The sequence below is a fragment of the Xiphophorus hellerii genome, chromosome 14, assembly GCF_003331165.1.
Source record: "Xiphophorus hellerii strain 12219 chromosome 14, Xiphophorus_hellerii-4.1, whole genome shotgun sequence".
Lineage (NCBI taxonomy): Eukaryota > Metazoa > Chordata > Actinopteri > Cyprinodontiformes > Poeciliidae > Xiphophorus > Xiphophorus hellerii.
Window position 1 is genome coordinate 25,769,608 of NC_045685.1, and position 15,275 is coordinate 25,784,882.

Consider the following 15,275-nt stretch of genomic DNA (forward strand, 5'->3'; position numbering starts at 1 on the left):
GGGGCAGTTTTTGAAACGAGCTGGAAAACGAAAAACGAAAAGTCATTATGACTGGAATGACTTTGAACAAATTATTTAAATCTGATATTTTATCAAATGTACATACTGTTAATTTTTATATAAGAATTTTTATTACTCATTTAATTTAAGATTGTTTTAAATAAATTCTTTAAAATGGGACTTTTAAAATGAAATGTAAGTTTAGTTTCAAAATTTAAAAAATCATCATCATCATCATCATCATCATCATCATCATCATTATTATTACATGATAAAATATAATTTAAAACAATGCCTAATTGTTTGACTCAATCTACAGTGAAACTCTAAAATGCAGTGGTTCCCAAAGATGGATTACAATAAACCCCCCAAGAAGTGTAGAGGAAATAAAATTTAATTCCAAAAGAAAATAGTAACACGCAGTGATTTGGATAAGTAATCTGATTACTAATAGTAACGCGTTAAATTACTCGTTACTGAAAAAAAGTGATCCGACGTCAGTTACTGAGATCACTGCTGGTCACACACATCGTTCAACCAGACAAACTTGTTTTCAAACTCCACTGAAGTTTATTTCACACTTCAGGTTGCAACAAAACAAACTACAAACCCTCTTTACAGTGAAACACTTTTGTGTAACTGTTTTTTTTTTTCATTCATCCATACTGCTTCCACCCTCCCTCCCTGCAATTTCACTGCGCCCCCACAAGGGGGCGCGCCCCACACTTTGGGAACCACTGCTATACTGTAATGCGGATGTTGTTGATTTAAAAGAAAAAGTCAAAATTTTCTTTTTTTCTTTTTCCAGTGGCTATTATTCTCTTTATCGTGTGTAAATAAGGAACAATTTTTGCATTTGTGATGTAATTATAATTAGTATAATATTTCTAATTTTGTTAATGTCTCTTTTCTGCTGTGTTTATTCTAAACATTACCTCGGACAAATTCATCTTATTAGGATAGCAAATAAAGTCTCTGACTTTGTTTAAGTGATTTATTTATTTTTTCATCACACACCTACAAGAATGACCAACATGTTCATTTTTGTTTCATTTTAAGCCGACATTGAATCTGAAACTGGTCTGTAAATTTTTACACAAAAAACATTTTCAATTTCTTTAAAAAAAAAAAAAGAAAAGAAAAAAAATCTACTTAAAGTTTTGTAAACACACAGGAGTACTCTCTTTCGAACATAGACGATCTTCGGCAGGGAGGGAGCTGAACCGTTCTGTCACGTGAACACGCCGCCCTGAAGCATCCACGCGCCGCCCTGCAGAGCAGAGCACGAGACGTTTACCTTTGATGTGGAATCTTAGACTTATAACTGTGACGTCAGTATAATGACTAAAGCAGCTGTTTGTAGAAAACAAAAGGTTCAAATAAAGAGAGAAGAAGAAGAGGAGCTGAGTTTAGTGTTTCAGCACCATGGACAGCTCAACAGGGGGTCTCATGGTGCTTTTAATTACGGCTGGGAAATTAGAGCGTCGATAAGAGAGAAATGAATAAATCAACAGAATTCATAAAAAAACTCAGACAGGTGTTATTACTTTTTCTTCAGCTGTGAAGAAATAATTATATATAATAAAATAACAACAACAACTCCTTTAAAATGAATTAATTGTAGATATCGTCAAGAAACTGATGTAAAGTTGATATTTTATTGATTTATTTGATATATATATATATATATGTTGTATATATATGTTGTTGACAATATATCAATAATATATCAGACTTAACTTTCACGAATCTTAATTCAAAAGAGTAAGATTATAATTTTTATATTTTTCAAAATAACTTAATAATTGATTATTTTGCACTGAAATTTATCAATAGATATAAATTCTATAAACTAGAAATAAATCTAGGAAATTCCCCTTAAGTTAAATATTTTAACGTTTTAGGTAGTTTTGTAAAAACAATCATAGTGGGTTTTGGTGTTTAAATATTTACCAGAATTTAATTTGTTTCTATTTGTTGCTGTTTTAAATGTACAAAATATGTTTGTACTGCCAATGAATAGAATAGAAAATCTTTTATTGACCTTCAGAGGGGAAATTCAGGCAACACTTTGCTATTGTTGTTTTGTTTATCATGGTTAAATGTGGTTTTTACAATTACATTCGGGAAACTCTTTACAAAAATAGGAAATATGAGTTTCATTGTTACTTATTTTTTTTATTTTAATTTTATTATTATTAATACAGATGTTTTATACAGCAGAAAACATCGGTTCGGTTTTTAAAAAAATTATTATTAGTATCTGAACTGGATCCACATCCATTATGAATGTTGTACTTCCTTTGTTCCACCACCAGAGGGCGGAACGTCCCATCCTTCTCAGCGAGGAGTTCCCCAAACATTTCCTCTCCTTTGTAACAGCAACTCATTCCTAAAGGTGAAGCTATATCACAGATTTCAAAAGAAAATAAAAACTGGGGACCGCAGATAGCATAGAAAATAGCGCCCTCTTTATTTCAGGAGTGCAATGGTCCCATTTCCAAATAAGGTATGAGCCTGCCATCCCGCCCCTTTCTGCTTGCTGCAGCGAGGTCCGTCTCGCTGCTTTTGCTGAATGAATGAAGTTAGCCTCTGTTTTGTGTTGATGGTTGATCTCAGGGATCAGTAAAGCCAAACAGAACCGGACCGGACCTTGGTTCTGGTCGGGGAACGCCTCGGGATTCCCCAGAGGAGCTGGGGTAATGGTTGGATGATGGTTGGATGATGTATATACTATGGATGATGGATACTCTTGTGTCACTCCATTAGCTAACCTTGCTTGGTGTTTTATGAGCAGCAGTCAGATCCGAAGCAGCATCAGGCAGCCATGTTGGTGTCACCTGGACAGGTGAGCTGTGACGGTGGACTGACCTGAACCTTGTCTTCCATCCAGATGTTACCTGGACTTGCAGTCCGGCTCCACCCAGATGTCGTTGCTCCTCTACATCCTCGGTTCCTCCTTTCAGGTGGAGGAGCCTTAGAGGCCCAAACAACAGAAGGACTCTGTGTGCTTCCTTGTAGTGCTGTTACCATGGCAACAGTGTCCTCCAGGTTCACCTGCATGACTCCTGCATGCTCAGATGCACCTGTGGGTTATTTTCAGCTGCAGGCAAACCGGACTGATACGACGGCCTCATGGAGGAGAGGCAGCCAATCACTCTGCAAAGACTCTGTTCAGAGATTCAGTTCAGTGACTCAGTTCAGTGACTCAGTTCAGTAAGTCAGTTCAGTGACTCATTCCAGAGGTTTAACCCTTTAGCTGCTGTGGTTCTAGTGAACCCTGTGACTGACTAAGAGCTTCCTGCTGGGTGGAGTCTCTGGACTGGGAGACCTCCAGTCCTCTATCAACAGGAAGTCCTTTCAGGTCTGCCCCCCCATTCTGTCACCTGAAGGAGGGAACCATCTGGTTCTGGTTCTGACCTTCTGCTGATGTCAACCACACCCTGAGGAGTTGGACCTGGCGGACCGGTCTGGAGGACACAAACATGTCCAGCTGAACGCCATCAGAGGTTCCTCCTGAACCGCAGCCAGGATGTTAGACAGACATGCGGGTCAGAGCAGAAAGAATCTTAATCTGTCCCCGAACGGAAGTGGATCGGGTCAGATAGTGTCAGAACGGGACAATACGGGACAGAACAGGACAACCCTGTCCACCTGTCCGGTCAGGAAGTCGTCATCATGGTGTCCAGAGGGACAGGAAGTCCTGGAGTCATTTTACATCTCAGAGCAACTCCTGATCAGTCTGGTTCTGGAGGGACCCGGTTCTGATCCAAAGCAGGATGAAGGTACTGACCACCCAGCCTGGTTCTGATGGTGCTACCCAATAGGTCCTGCAGAGGTCTGGTTCTGATTTTTTTCTGAAGAGGTCCAGCTGAAGTCCGGTTCTGACCCGGTTCTGATTGGTCTAGCTGAGGTCCGGTTCTGCAGCTGGAGGTTCTGTCTGTTGACCAGATGTTCTGAAGGTTCTGTTCTCTCAGTCTCTGAGTGCTGCTGGGTCGGTTCCGGATTAATCTTTAGCTAAATGGATCTCTAATGGATCCATTTAGAGATCCATTAGAGATTCTGGAGGAACTGCGGACCAGGTCGACCAGAGAACTGGACTTCCTGTCAACGATTAATGTTACAGATCAGAACCCGGCCAGCGCCTGCATGGAGACAGATGATTGGACATCTCAGAGGTTGGACCTTGGTGGTCCAGAGGGACGGAGAGGAAATGTCCAGAAGACAAACACAACCTGGGCAGAAGAGTTTCAGCAGAAGCGACCGATACAGGACACGCCACCCCTCAGCGCCCTTATATGGCTCTTCCTGGGAGAGAACAGGGCGGGTCCTGTAGGACAGCGGGGGCGTGGTCACTCCAACAGGGGGCGTGGTCACGTGGCCATTGTTTATCTATGGAGCCTGGAGGCTGCCTCCTTCACTGCTGTTTCCCTTCGTCTCTGATCCTCCGTCTCTCAGTTCTCTACGCTCCAATTCTGATTCTGGACCAACAGGATGGACAAACTGCAGGTGAGACACAGAGCGATACCAGCAGCTCAGAACCGGTCCAGAACCAGAACAGTCATCAGGTTCAGCGAAGAGAGCTGCAGGTCTGCAGCCTTCAGCTGCCTGTGAGGTCCAGACTCTAGTCCTGGACAGGAGGACAGCTGGAGGTCCGGACCTTTAGTTGGTTCTGGTTCTGGTCCAGTTCTACTGATTTTAATCTTGTCCGGTGTTTATGGGTTCATACCGAGTGAGAGGGGCAGGGCTTACCCAGGTATGCAGGTAACTGCCTCTGGTTGCTAGGCAACGGAAAACAGTGCAGAAAACACTCTAAAGGTTAAAGATAAAAACACAGAGAGAGTCTGACTTACAGGCTGGTTCTGGTTCTCATTGCTTCTGGTTCTGTTTCCAGGTTGGTGTGGTTCTGCTGATGATGTTGGACCCGAGTTCTGCTCAGTTACCGAGACTGATTTGTCAGCCATGTCCAGAAGGTAAAGCACAGATGAAGATGATGATGATGATGATGATGATGAGGATGATGATGATGATGATGATGATGATGATGATGATGATGATGCAGGGTTCTGGTTCTGGTTCTGACCCGTAGGTTACTATGTGACCAGGAACTGCACGGCCCAGGACGGAATCGGATACGGAACCAAATGTTCTCCCTGCACCGACTGTTCAGGTGAGACAAGCTGCTGCTGACCCATTGGTCCTGGTTCTGGTCCTGATCCTGCTCATGGTTCTGGTCCTGGTCCTGATCCTACTCATGGTTCTGGTCCTGGTCCTGACTCGGTTCTGTCTCCTTGTGTCCTCCAGAGTCTCTCCAGCAGACCGTGGTTCCATGTTCTGCCTACACAAACTCTGTCTGCATGAACAGAACCACACCGGTACCAGCACCGGTCCAGATGGCAGGTAAGATCAGCGCCATCAGGAAGGGGCTGACTGTTCACCTCTGACCTCCTGCTACCTCTGACCTCCTGCTTCCCATGTCCTCAGGTTCTTCTGCCTCCATCTGGATCGGACTCGGTGCTGCGTAAGTATTGCTCATGTTAGCCGATCGGTTCTGGTCCATTAGCAGCTCAGACCCAGCAGCTGATTATCAAACTTCAGTCTCACAACCTGGATTAGTGGATCAGAACCAGAACTTGGCATTGACACTGACCCTGGTTCTGGTCCTGGTCCAGGTTCTGATCCTTTTTCTGGTCCTGCTGTGGATCAGGATGGTTTCCACCAATCAGGTGGTTGGTGGTTCAGTCCTGGTCTCTGATTGGCCAGCTTGTTGCAGCATGGTTCTGCCTCTGTTCGTCTGAAGAACTCTGATTGGCTGAATGCTGCATCAGTCTGACTTCTAATTGGCTGGGTCAGTGGGGGTTGCCATGTTGGGGTTGCCATGTTCCTAACGGTTCCTCTGCCTGCAGGTCTTCATCGTTGCTTGCGGTCGTTCTCCTCCTGGTTCTGGTCATCTGGAAGACCCGCAGGACCGAGGGCTTCATGAAGCTCCTCCCCCTGAACGCCAGCTCACCTGTGCAGGAGGCCCCGCCCCCTCACCAGGCCGTTCCAGTCTGACCAGAAACAACGAAGCTCCTCTCAGCTCAGACGCTGCTGCAGCTACCTGCTGTGGCCCCGCCCCCTAAGAGCCCAGGTGTGGCTGTAGATAGGGTCAGGTAGAGTTAGGACAGGGTTAGGTTAGGGTTAGCCAGGTATGTGTCAGGTTAGCCAATCAGAAGTCCAAACAGCTGTGACATCACTTCCTGTAGCGGTCAGGTGTGATTTGAGGACAGTTCAGATGTGTTACTCTGCTGGTTCTGACCCGGTTGGGCCCGGTCCACGACTCAGAGAGAGTTCTATGGTCCAGACCAAACGGGAAGTGGCGAATGAAACAGGAAGTGGTCACAAACAAGAAGTGAAACCTCAGAGGACATCGTCAAAAGATGACATCATCACAAGATGACATCATCACAAGAGGACATCATCACAAGATGACATCATCACAGGATAGATAGATAGATAGATAGATAGATAGATAGATAGATAGATAGATAGATAGATAGATAGATAGATAGATAGATAGATAGATAGATAGATAGATAGATAGATAGATAGATAGATAGATCATGATTGGTAGAAACTCTCCTCAGCAGTCTGAAGAACCCGGGTGAACCTCTCCCTCTACAGGCTGGTGGTCTCTGTAGGAGGTCAAAGGTCAAACTGGGATTTCCTGTTTGACATGCTGAGTCTCTATAATCAGTGTAGATGACCTTTGACCCTGCTAGCCTCACGCTGGAGGTTCTGTTCATGTTAATCAGTAACAGCAGTTATTCCTGATGGGGTCAAAGGTCAACATCCAGCTGTAGACACAGTTAGTTGAACATTTATTCCTCGTTAACTTTCAGCCAAACAGGAAAAGTTTTTCTGGGTTTGATTCTACAGTAAAAGTAATCTGATTACTTTAGTTTGGCGTTAAAGTATTTGAGAGGAAAAAAAAGAGCAGGAAGTTAAACTTTATTATTTTAGTCAGAAATATTTCCTTCATATTAGAAATAAAAAGATCAAAGCTGTGGGGTCAAAGTTCATAGAGAAGCACATGCTGTGGAGCCTACATTTCCCATGATGCACCTGCAGCGTCAGGCTGAGGAGGAACTAGAGAGACAGTTCCCTTGGTGATGGTCAGGGTTTACTGGGTTTACTGGGATAACTGGTTCTGTTCTGGAACTCAGTTCTTGTCTTGAGAAAGTGAGACCTTGAATCATGTGTTATTTATTATGTGTTTCTACTTTTATTTGTGTGTTTTATTGAATATTTCATTGTTTTTATTTATTTTGATCAAACACTTGAATGAAGTGAAGAACCGATTCGCTGAAGAACTGAAGCCACGCCCACTCTGTCCTGGATCTGCTCTCTGATTGGCTCAATGTGACCAGAACTGTCCAGAAGAACCAGCTTCATTTCTAAAACTGTAGTAATGATTTTATTGTTGATAAAACTGAAACTACCTGAATGTTTCTGATCAATAAAAACATTTAAAGTTTAATTTTTTCCCTTGTTTTCTTTATCAAATCAAGTAAATTAAAGTTTCATCAATATAATCTGAAATGTTCAGACAGAAACTGAAACATATATACAGATTTGTCCTGGTTTTCTGTTTTAAACTATTATAAATCTAAAATAATCCAACCAGATCAAGGTGTTGGAGTGGCCTAGTCAAAGTCTAGTGCTGCAGCCGGACCGCCTGCTCCTAAAACCTCCAAAGAGTCTGAATTAAATCAGTTCAGCAGAGAGGGTCAAAGGTCATCTCACTGACGCTAGAGAGCCTGTGGTCGGGTTCAGGGTGTGAAAACTTTCCCCGGTCGGGTCAGAAGGGATAGAAAGTTCTGTCCTTTCTGTGTTAGCTTGATATAAACTTTATTTAACATAACTCAAACTGTTGGGATGTGAAAATGTTAGGTAAATTGTATATATTATTATCAAATATTTGTTGTTTCATGTGCCTTTATAATGTTCTTGTCTTATTTGCCTTTATTTGTTTCATCTTAGCATAAAGAAAGTTTCTGTGTTGTTGAATTACTTTGATTCCTTTCTCAGAAGGCCTCTGAGGAAGAACAGAGAAACTGTTTTTAACAGGTTATCGCTCAGCAGAAACCTCTGCATCCTTGACCTGCTAGATGGCTATAAAACTGTCGCTGTGAAGACGTACAACTTGCTCTGTTTTACTCTGTGTCTGGAACACAATAATCTAGTGCAAGATAACAAGTTAGTGATTGTCATTACCACTGCAACTCAGTGATGAAGTGTTTTGCCCCCCACCCCTTAGAGCTGCAGTGTTCTCTGTGATGTAATAAAAGTAATAAAAGAGAGGAGCTGACAAATGTGTTTTCAGAGCGGTTGGAGATTTGTGACTGGAAACGCGTCTCTATCCGTTCTCCTCGCGAGATAAAAAGAATCTAACTCTCTTGTCTTTCCTGTGTTTGTTTAATTTGTCTTTAATAGGTGTCAAACCTGACAGAAAACTTTTCCACAACCTGAACAGAAAAAAAACTGCAAAAACATTCTCAGTCAGAAATAGTAGAAACCAAAATAAATCCTAAATGTTAGAGAGAAGCTCCACGACCAGAACCAGCTGGAGTTCCTCAAGGCTCCATCCCGGGACTCCCCCTGCTAACAGTAGGTAGCTAACAGCAGGTAACTAGCTGCATGTAGCTAACAGCATGTAGCTAACAGCAGGTAGCTAACAGCACGTAGCTAACAGCAGGTAGCTAGCAGCATGTAGCTAACAGCACGTAGCTAACAGCAGGTAACTAGCAGCATGTAGCTAACAGCAGGTAGCTAGCAGCATGTAGCATGTAGCAAACATGGAGAAGCAGCATTCAGCTTCTATTCACCACAGATCTGGAACAAACTTCTAGTAAACTGCTTTACAGCTGAAACACTGAGTTCCTTTTGACCCAGAATAACCGGATCATCATAAAATCTGGTCTTTATTTCAACACGTCTCTGTTTTTCTCTCTGCAGCAAAACGGTTTGTCGGTGGTTTGAACTTTGACTCTTCTGATTTTCATGTGAGGCTCTTTGAGTGGCTGATAAACGGCCTCACTGAGAGACAATCTGCCCAGAACAACGATATACAGTGTTAATCTGAGTTAATCTGAGTTAATCTGAGTTAACCTGAGTTAACCTGACTTATTGTCCCCTATTCCGGTTGTCCAGTTGGTCTCCAGACTCATCCAGAAAAAACAGCAACAGAAACAACAGAAACAACAGCAACCTGCAGCAGGGGGCGGGGCCAGGCACACTTTACCAGGTTACCATGGAGACAAACAGGAAGCAACATGCGCCATTGCCGTGGTGACAGTTTTGTTTTTACTGTCTGATCAATCAAAAACGTGAGACCCGGTTCTGTCCTGACCCGATACCAGCTCTGGTTTCAGTTCACTGAGGACTCAGAAACAAATGAATTAAAACCAGCTTCGATGCTTCAAGAAAGATAATAATAATAATAATAATAATAATAATAATAATAATAATAATTTATGGAATAAACAAAATTAATTATTTTATTAATTCTGATAATTAACAGAAATACGTGTAGATTAATTTACCGCATCAGTAAAGAAAAAACACAATAAAAATGTTTAAAACCTGCTTAAAGGTTCTTGATTTTAAAATGCGACGTTAATCTGCCATATTCAGCCAGATTACTGAATATGAACGTTATGTTCACTGCTGTGCTTCTAATTTATTTTTGTTAAACAGCGCCATCTAGTGGCCATTCTTGGTAGTTGTCAAACGCAGTAGAAGTGCAGCAGTTTCCTCAGCCCTGCTTATGTTGTTTTCCTGCCCGCTAAGCATCAACTGTGTTATAAATTGAATTAATCACATATGCGAATAGTTAGACACGTTCATTTGTAGAGAAATTATGTATTTTTATGTTGTAGTAAACTCGGCCTGTTGCTAAGCTAATTAAGACCTCGGCCTGTTGCTAAGCTAATTAAGACCTCGGCCTGTTGCTAAGCTAATTAAGACCACTAGTTGTGTATCAAAATGGTGTAAGCAGTGATTTTGACATTGTTACTGCAGCACTGATACTTATATGTATTCCTTTGTTTGTCCTGTTACAGTTTCACAGAAAAATTGATGTCAGTAAATTCTGTAAGCTGTCGTTTCTGAGTCTGTGGAGTTTCTGCGTTTATTCTGTTCAGCTGTTTGGATACTTGGTATCATTTGGCTGGCAAATGTAGTTAAATCTGTAAAACAAGTAAAGTTAAATGAAGGCTTGATTATTGCAGAATGAGTCAAGTCTGTTCTCCATCAGAACTGGGTCAGCTGAGGTTCTGCTGGGTCCAGTTTAACTCAGAACCAGACAGTGACAGACTGACTGTAGAAATTCTGAGCTAAAAAACCAAAACAAAACATAAATCACTGAAATATTTAATATTTTATTTTATTAACATCAGCAGTAAATAGCTAAATAAATAAAAATCCTGAAATATTGAGATTTTTCTGACCTAAAATCTCTAAAACTGAACATTTATTCAACATTCAAACTAAAGAGGTCAGAAATAAAAAGTCAGCTGTTCAATAAAAGCAGCTTTTTGTTTTTTTCAGTCTGAGGCGTGGCTCTGATGTCGGACGTATCTGAGGCGTCGCAGCTTCAACCGCTGCTCAATTCAGTTATTTTATCAGATTTAACACTGAAAATGTTTTCAAACCCTGAACTTTCACACAGAGAAACACAAACAGGTTCTGGTTTCTAAACAAAACTTCATGTTTTAAAAAAATAAAACCCAATGTTAGATTAAAAAACGTATTTATTCCCTTTAATAACTTTAGTTGTTGTTTTCATTAAAGTTTTTATTCACAGTAATAAAAAAACAAAACCGTCTACATTCAGTCAACGTTTGATCAGAAATCGGCAAAACAAACATTAAAATCTTAGGCTGCGTTCACATCGCAGCCTGAAGTGACCCAATTCTGATTTTTTGTTTAGTGTGAACGGGCAAAGGACCTGAAAGTGTCCCGCATGCGCAGTAGAGGGCGCAACAGCGTCAGCGTTCTACCAATGGCCATGAAAAGTAGAAGTGCTCAGTGTTTGCTGAAGTAAACATGGATGTTAACAGTGGAGCATAGTTTACATATTTGAAGTTGTTGTCCGACCGGAGCAGCAGGTTAACAACTTAATCCTCATTACGTCCATCATGGTTGCTGTTATTCTTCCTGCTTGTGAGTATCAGGACGCAGAATAGTGACGTTTGTCGAATATCAGTGACGTTCAGGTCAGGTGAACGTGACCTGGACTTTAGGTCGCATCTGAAGCGGATACTTAACGGATACCCAAGTGACCTGCATCGCATTCGAAAAGAATCCGACCTGTGCTGTTCAGAAAAAAAAAAAAACCCAATGTGAACGCAGCCTTAGGTCTGGAAAAACGTTAACAAAAAAAACTGATCACAGTGATACTTGGTAAACATTTCACTCATTCAGTTTTGAACAATTGCAACAATCAAACGTCAAACTTTGTTCCTGATCCGAATCCAAGCAGCTAAAGTAGGTTCAGGTTCTGGTCTGTGAACAGAACCGGTTCCTCTGCAGAACCGATCAGTGTGTTGATCAGAAGGTTTGGGCGATAAAAAGCCTTCAACTGAATGAAGAGCAACAATAAGAACAAACCACAGAATAAAGAGTTCAGCTTTAAATCTGAATGAAATGTTTCCATTTAGAGTCAAACTACTTAAATATTTGCTGATGAAACAGAGAAAAGAAAAACTAATTCCCAGAATAAATTTAACTGAAAACGGAACCAAAGCAACTAAAAACAATAATAAAATAAATTAGTTCACTGTTTCTTGGAGTAAATAATAACAGAAACCTGAAATGTACAACATACGCAGTCATATTGACTAAACATTATTATAAGTTCGTCTCCAGGCAGAACAGCTCCAGATGGAGACGCAGTGATGATGAGGCGACTTGCAGTCCTGACCTGCTGACCTCTGGAGGAAGGAAGTTCCTGCCATCAGCATCAACACATGGCCGACTTGTGACAGAGTGACCAACCTTCTGACCAGCAGACAGGAAGTACTGAGGCCTTTACTTGCAAAATAATAAAATGAGTTAATATTAAAATAAAATGTGTAGTTCTCAACTCAGAAAGCAAGGAGGGTGATTGACAGCGCTAAGACCCGCCTCCTGGCAATGATTGGTTATTTCTAGTTATCACTGGGAGAAAGAAGAGGAGCTTTTTTCTTTTTTACAGATTACATGTCTCATAACACGTAGTGACAGTGTAACATCTCCAGGTACATTTACCTGGAGACGGAATATATTTTGGAAAATATATTACTTTCAATATATTCTGCATGAAAGTAATATATTCTCTCCATAAAAATATATTATGAAATTTGACTTCTGAGTCAAATTTGACTTCTGAAGAAGTCAAATTCCCTCATGTCTCCATGGAGACTGGTCCAAATTTGACTTCCTGTATTTGTTTGGATTTCCTTGCGACGCAAAAGGAAACCGGACCCAGACAAATGATGAAGAATGAAAAAACAATTAGGCAAAGATGGAATCTGGTCCAATGACCTGAAACAGAAACAAAAAAGTCCAAATTAGTTAACTGAAAACATTCAGGTTCACAAGTGATTCTGAAACGTTTTGGACCCGCAGACTCACCGTTCCCCACGGTTTCCTGCTGTGGCGTCGGACTGATGAGGTTTCTGGGATGAACCGACTCTGTTGTCGTTGTTGAAACAAAGTTTGGATCTGAAACAGCAACAATAACAGGACTGATTAGAAAAACCCCAACAGATCCGGATCAGAACCTGCAGTTTGGACCCGTTTCTCACCAACAACAAGCAGAAGTTCTGCTTCTATCCTGAGGCGTGGGATGAAACATCGGAACCTGCCGTGGTCCTGCAGGCTGACGTTCCTGATGGTCAGAGACACGTCTCCTCGCCTCAGGCCGTCCTGGGACAGAGACGTCCTCTGGATGTACGTGTCCATCATCATGTCTCGGTCCGTCTTCCTGAAGCGGTACACGAACACGTACTCCACACGCTTCTGAGGGCCGGACGGCCTCAGGTCCGGTCGGGACCACTCCACCGTCTTCCCCACGGCGTCCCACTCGGGATCCACCCGACACGGGAGGACGACGTCATCTCCAGGAGCAGCTACGATTGGCTGAGACGAACCAATTAGATGGAGGCCACCTGGAAGCACAGGGAAGATTTTATGAGGTTTCATAAATATGATCATGAAGGCTGCACAGTGGCACAGTTGGTACTGTTGCCTTGCAGCAAGAAGGTCCTGGGTTCAATTCCCGGCCGGGGTCTTTCTGCATGGAGTTTGCATGTTCTCCCTGTGCATGCGTGGGTTCTCTCCGGGTACTCCGGCTTCCTCCCACAGTCCAAAAACATGACTGTTAGGTTAATTGGTCTATCTAAATTCTCCCTAGGGGTGTGTGTGTGTGTGTGAATGGTTGTTTGTCCTGTATGTCTTTGTGTTTGCCCTGCGACAGACTGGCGACCTGTCCAGGGTGTACCCCGCCTCCCGCCTGGAACGTAGCTGGAGATAGGCACCAGCAACCCTCCCGACCCCATTAGGGACAAGGGTGAACAGAAAATGGATGGATGGATGGATGATCATGAAACTAAAGTAAAACCCTGAAACTTCTCAGTATTTGACAAACTTCAGAGTAGTTTTCCCAAGAGTGGAAAACCCCACAGAAGGAAACACAATCCATCTGTGTGAACTGACACGTACCCGGAGGTTGGATTTCCTCCAGCAAGTTTGTAATATAAGCAGCTGTGTGTTTCCAGAGAATGTTAATGAGCTTCCCCTCCAGATAATCAATGATTCAGGCTGAGTCACTGCAGTCAGATTCCTCCTCAGTGAATCCATGGAGACCACAGTCTGGTCCAAACGGCTGAGTAACAGCTCCTCTCCATGACCCGGTCCAACTCAGTTCCTGTAAGCCAGTCAGTCACTGATCCGAACCATCGTTATGGTCAGTCGTGTCCACAATTGAACTACAATATCATTTCCACATCAGCAACATCTATTATGACACCAATACAACACATAGTTCTCAGGTGATGTCACACTTAAGGTCTGGCTGCAGTTAGTTTCACTAAACTAAATATTTTTGACTCATAATTCTGCATTAGCGCGAAAAAGAACAGAATGACAAGAAAATGGAGGGATTGATTGATTAATATGATTAATAAGATAAGGGGTTGAAAAGGTCATAATAAATCAATTACTGAACTAATAAAAGTTTCAATAATAATGTAGTTTGTATGACTAGCTTTAGTCATGCAACAACAACTCTGGTACTTTCTGAGCATATATTTTGTTGTTGAGTCATGAATCACATGTGATTCACGACTCAACACCAAACCACAGGTGTGAGAACATCAGATTTAAAAACACGTTTTTGTGATCTAGTAACTCATCATCAGTCACAGTAAAAACATCAACAACAAAAAACCCACAAAATGTCTCAGAGGTTTTCAGCGTGTCTGTGGTTTCCTGACAGGCAATTCAACGTTTTGGAGAACGAAATATTGGGGAACTCCCCAATATTTCGTTTATTGTTGCTCTGTAAACAAAATATTGGAGAACTCCCCAATATTTTGTTTATTGTTGCTCTGTAAAGTACCTAAAGGCATCATCATAGTAAAAGTAAAACTGCTTAAATCAAATTAAAATGACTGATTTTGAATAATGAAACACATATTAGTATTTAACATGAGTACTTAAATGTGAGATAGGATTTTATCATAATAATTTAAGTCATTATGATAAAGGTTCATATAAACGCGATTAAGTTACACCAGCCAGTGAAATATGTCATCAGCCTTCTGATGGAAGCTGTTGAATAAAACTTTAAAATCCAATTAATGTGAAAAACATAAGAGTTATAAAACTATAAAAACACATAATCCTACATTCAGCTCCACTTAGAAACAAATTTAAACTTTTTTTTGTTTGTTTATCACCGCAGAAACAGTTATTATTATTATTATTATTATTATTATTATTATTATTATTATTGAGCAGCAGCAGAAACTCACCGCGAACCAAAGTCCAGTAAAAGCAGAAGGTAAAAATCCACGATGAAAACATCAGCGACCAGGAGCATGTTCAGACGAGACTAGAGGAACCTGAGAGGTAGAAAACTGTTAACTGTTGCTCCCAGCAACTCACATGTGCCCGGAAATTACGTCACCGCGGCCGCCATATTGTGAGTAGCAACTCACGGTAATCAAATTACTGAAAGCATGAAGCTT

General features: G+C 41.6%; 1 protein-coding gene across 1 annotated transcript; it reads right to left on the reverse strand.

The window, feature by feature from the left end:
- Nucleotides 1–12,280: 12,280 nt before the first annotated feature.
- On the reverse strand, nt 12,281–15,172 carry LOC116732416 (selection and upkeep of intraepithelial T-cells protein 1-like). The gene is made up of 4 exons (XM_032582566.1): nt 15,060–15,172; nt 12,831–13,193; nt 12,658–12,747; nt 12,281–12,567 (listed from the first exon to the last, which is right to left on the reverse strand). Exons 1-4 carry the CDS (start codon nt 15,109–15,111, stop codon nt 12,428–12,430), a joined length of 645 nt encoding a protein of 214 aa, XP_032438457.1. The 5' UTR covers nt 15,112–15,172; the 3' UTR covers nt 12,281–12,427.
- Between the last annotated feature and the right edge of the window lie 103 nt (nt 15,173–15,275).

Bases quoted from the DNA above. Each gene is read 5' to 3' on its own strand.
- LOC116732416 (XM_032582566.1), bottom strand. From the start codon at position 15,111: ATGTTTTCATCGTGGATTTTTACCTTCTGCTTTTACTGGACTTTGGTT. The intron at 13,194-15,059 runs GTGAGTTTCTGC...CTGTGCTTCCAG, and splicing joins TTACTGGACTTTGGTTCGCG to GTGGCCTCCATCTAATTGGT. The intron at 12,568-12,657 runs GTGAGTCTGCGG...TTTCTGTTTCAG, and splicing joins GCAGGAAACCGTGGGGAACG to GTCATTGGACCAGATTCCAT.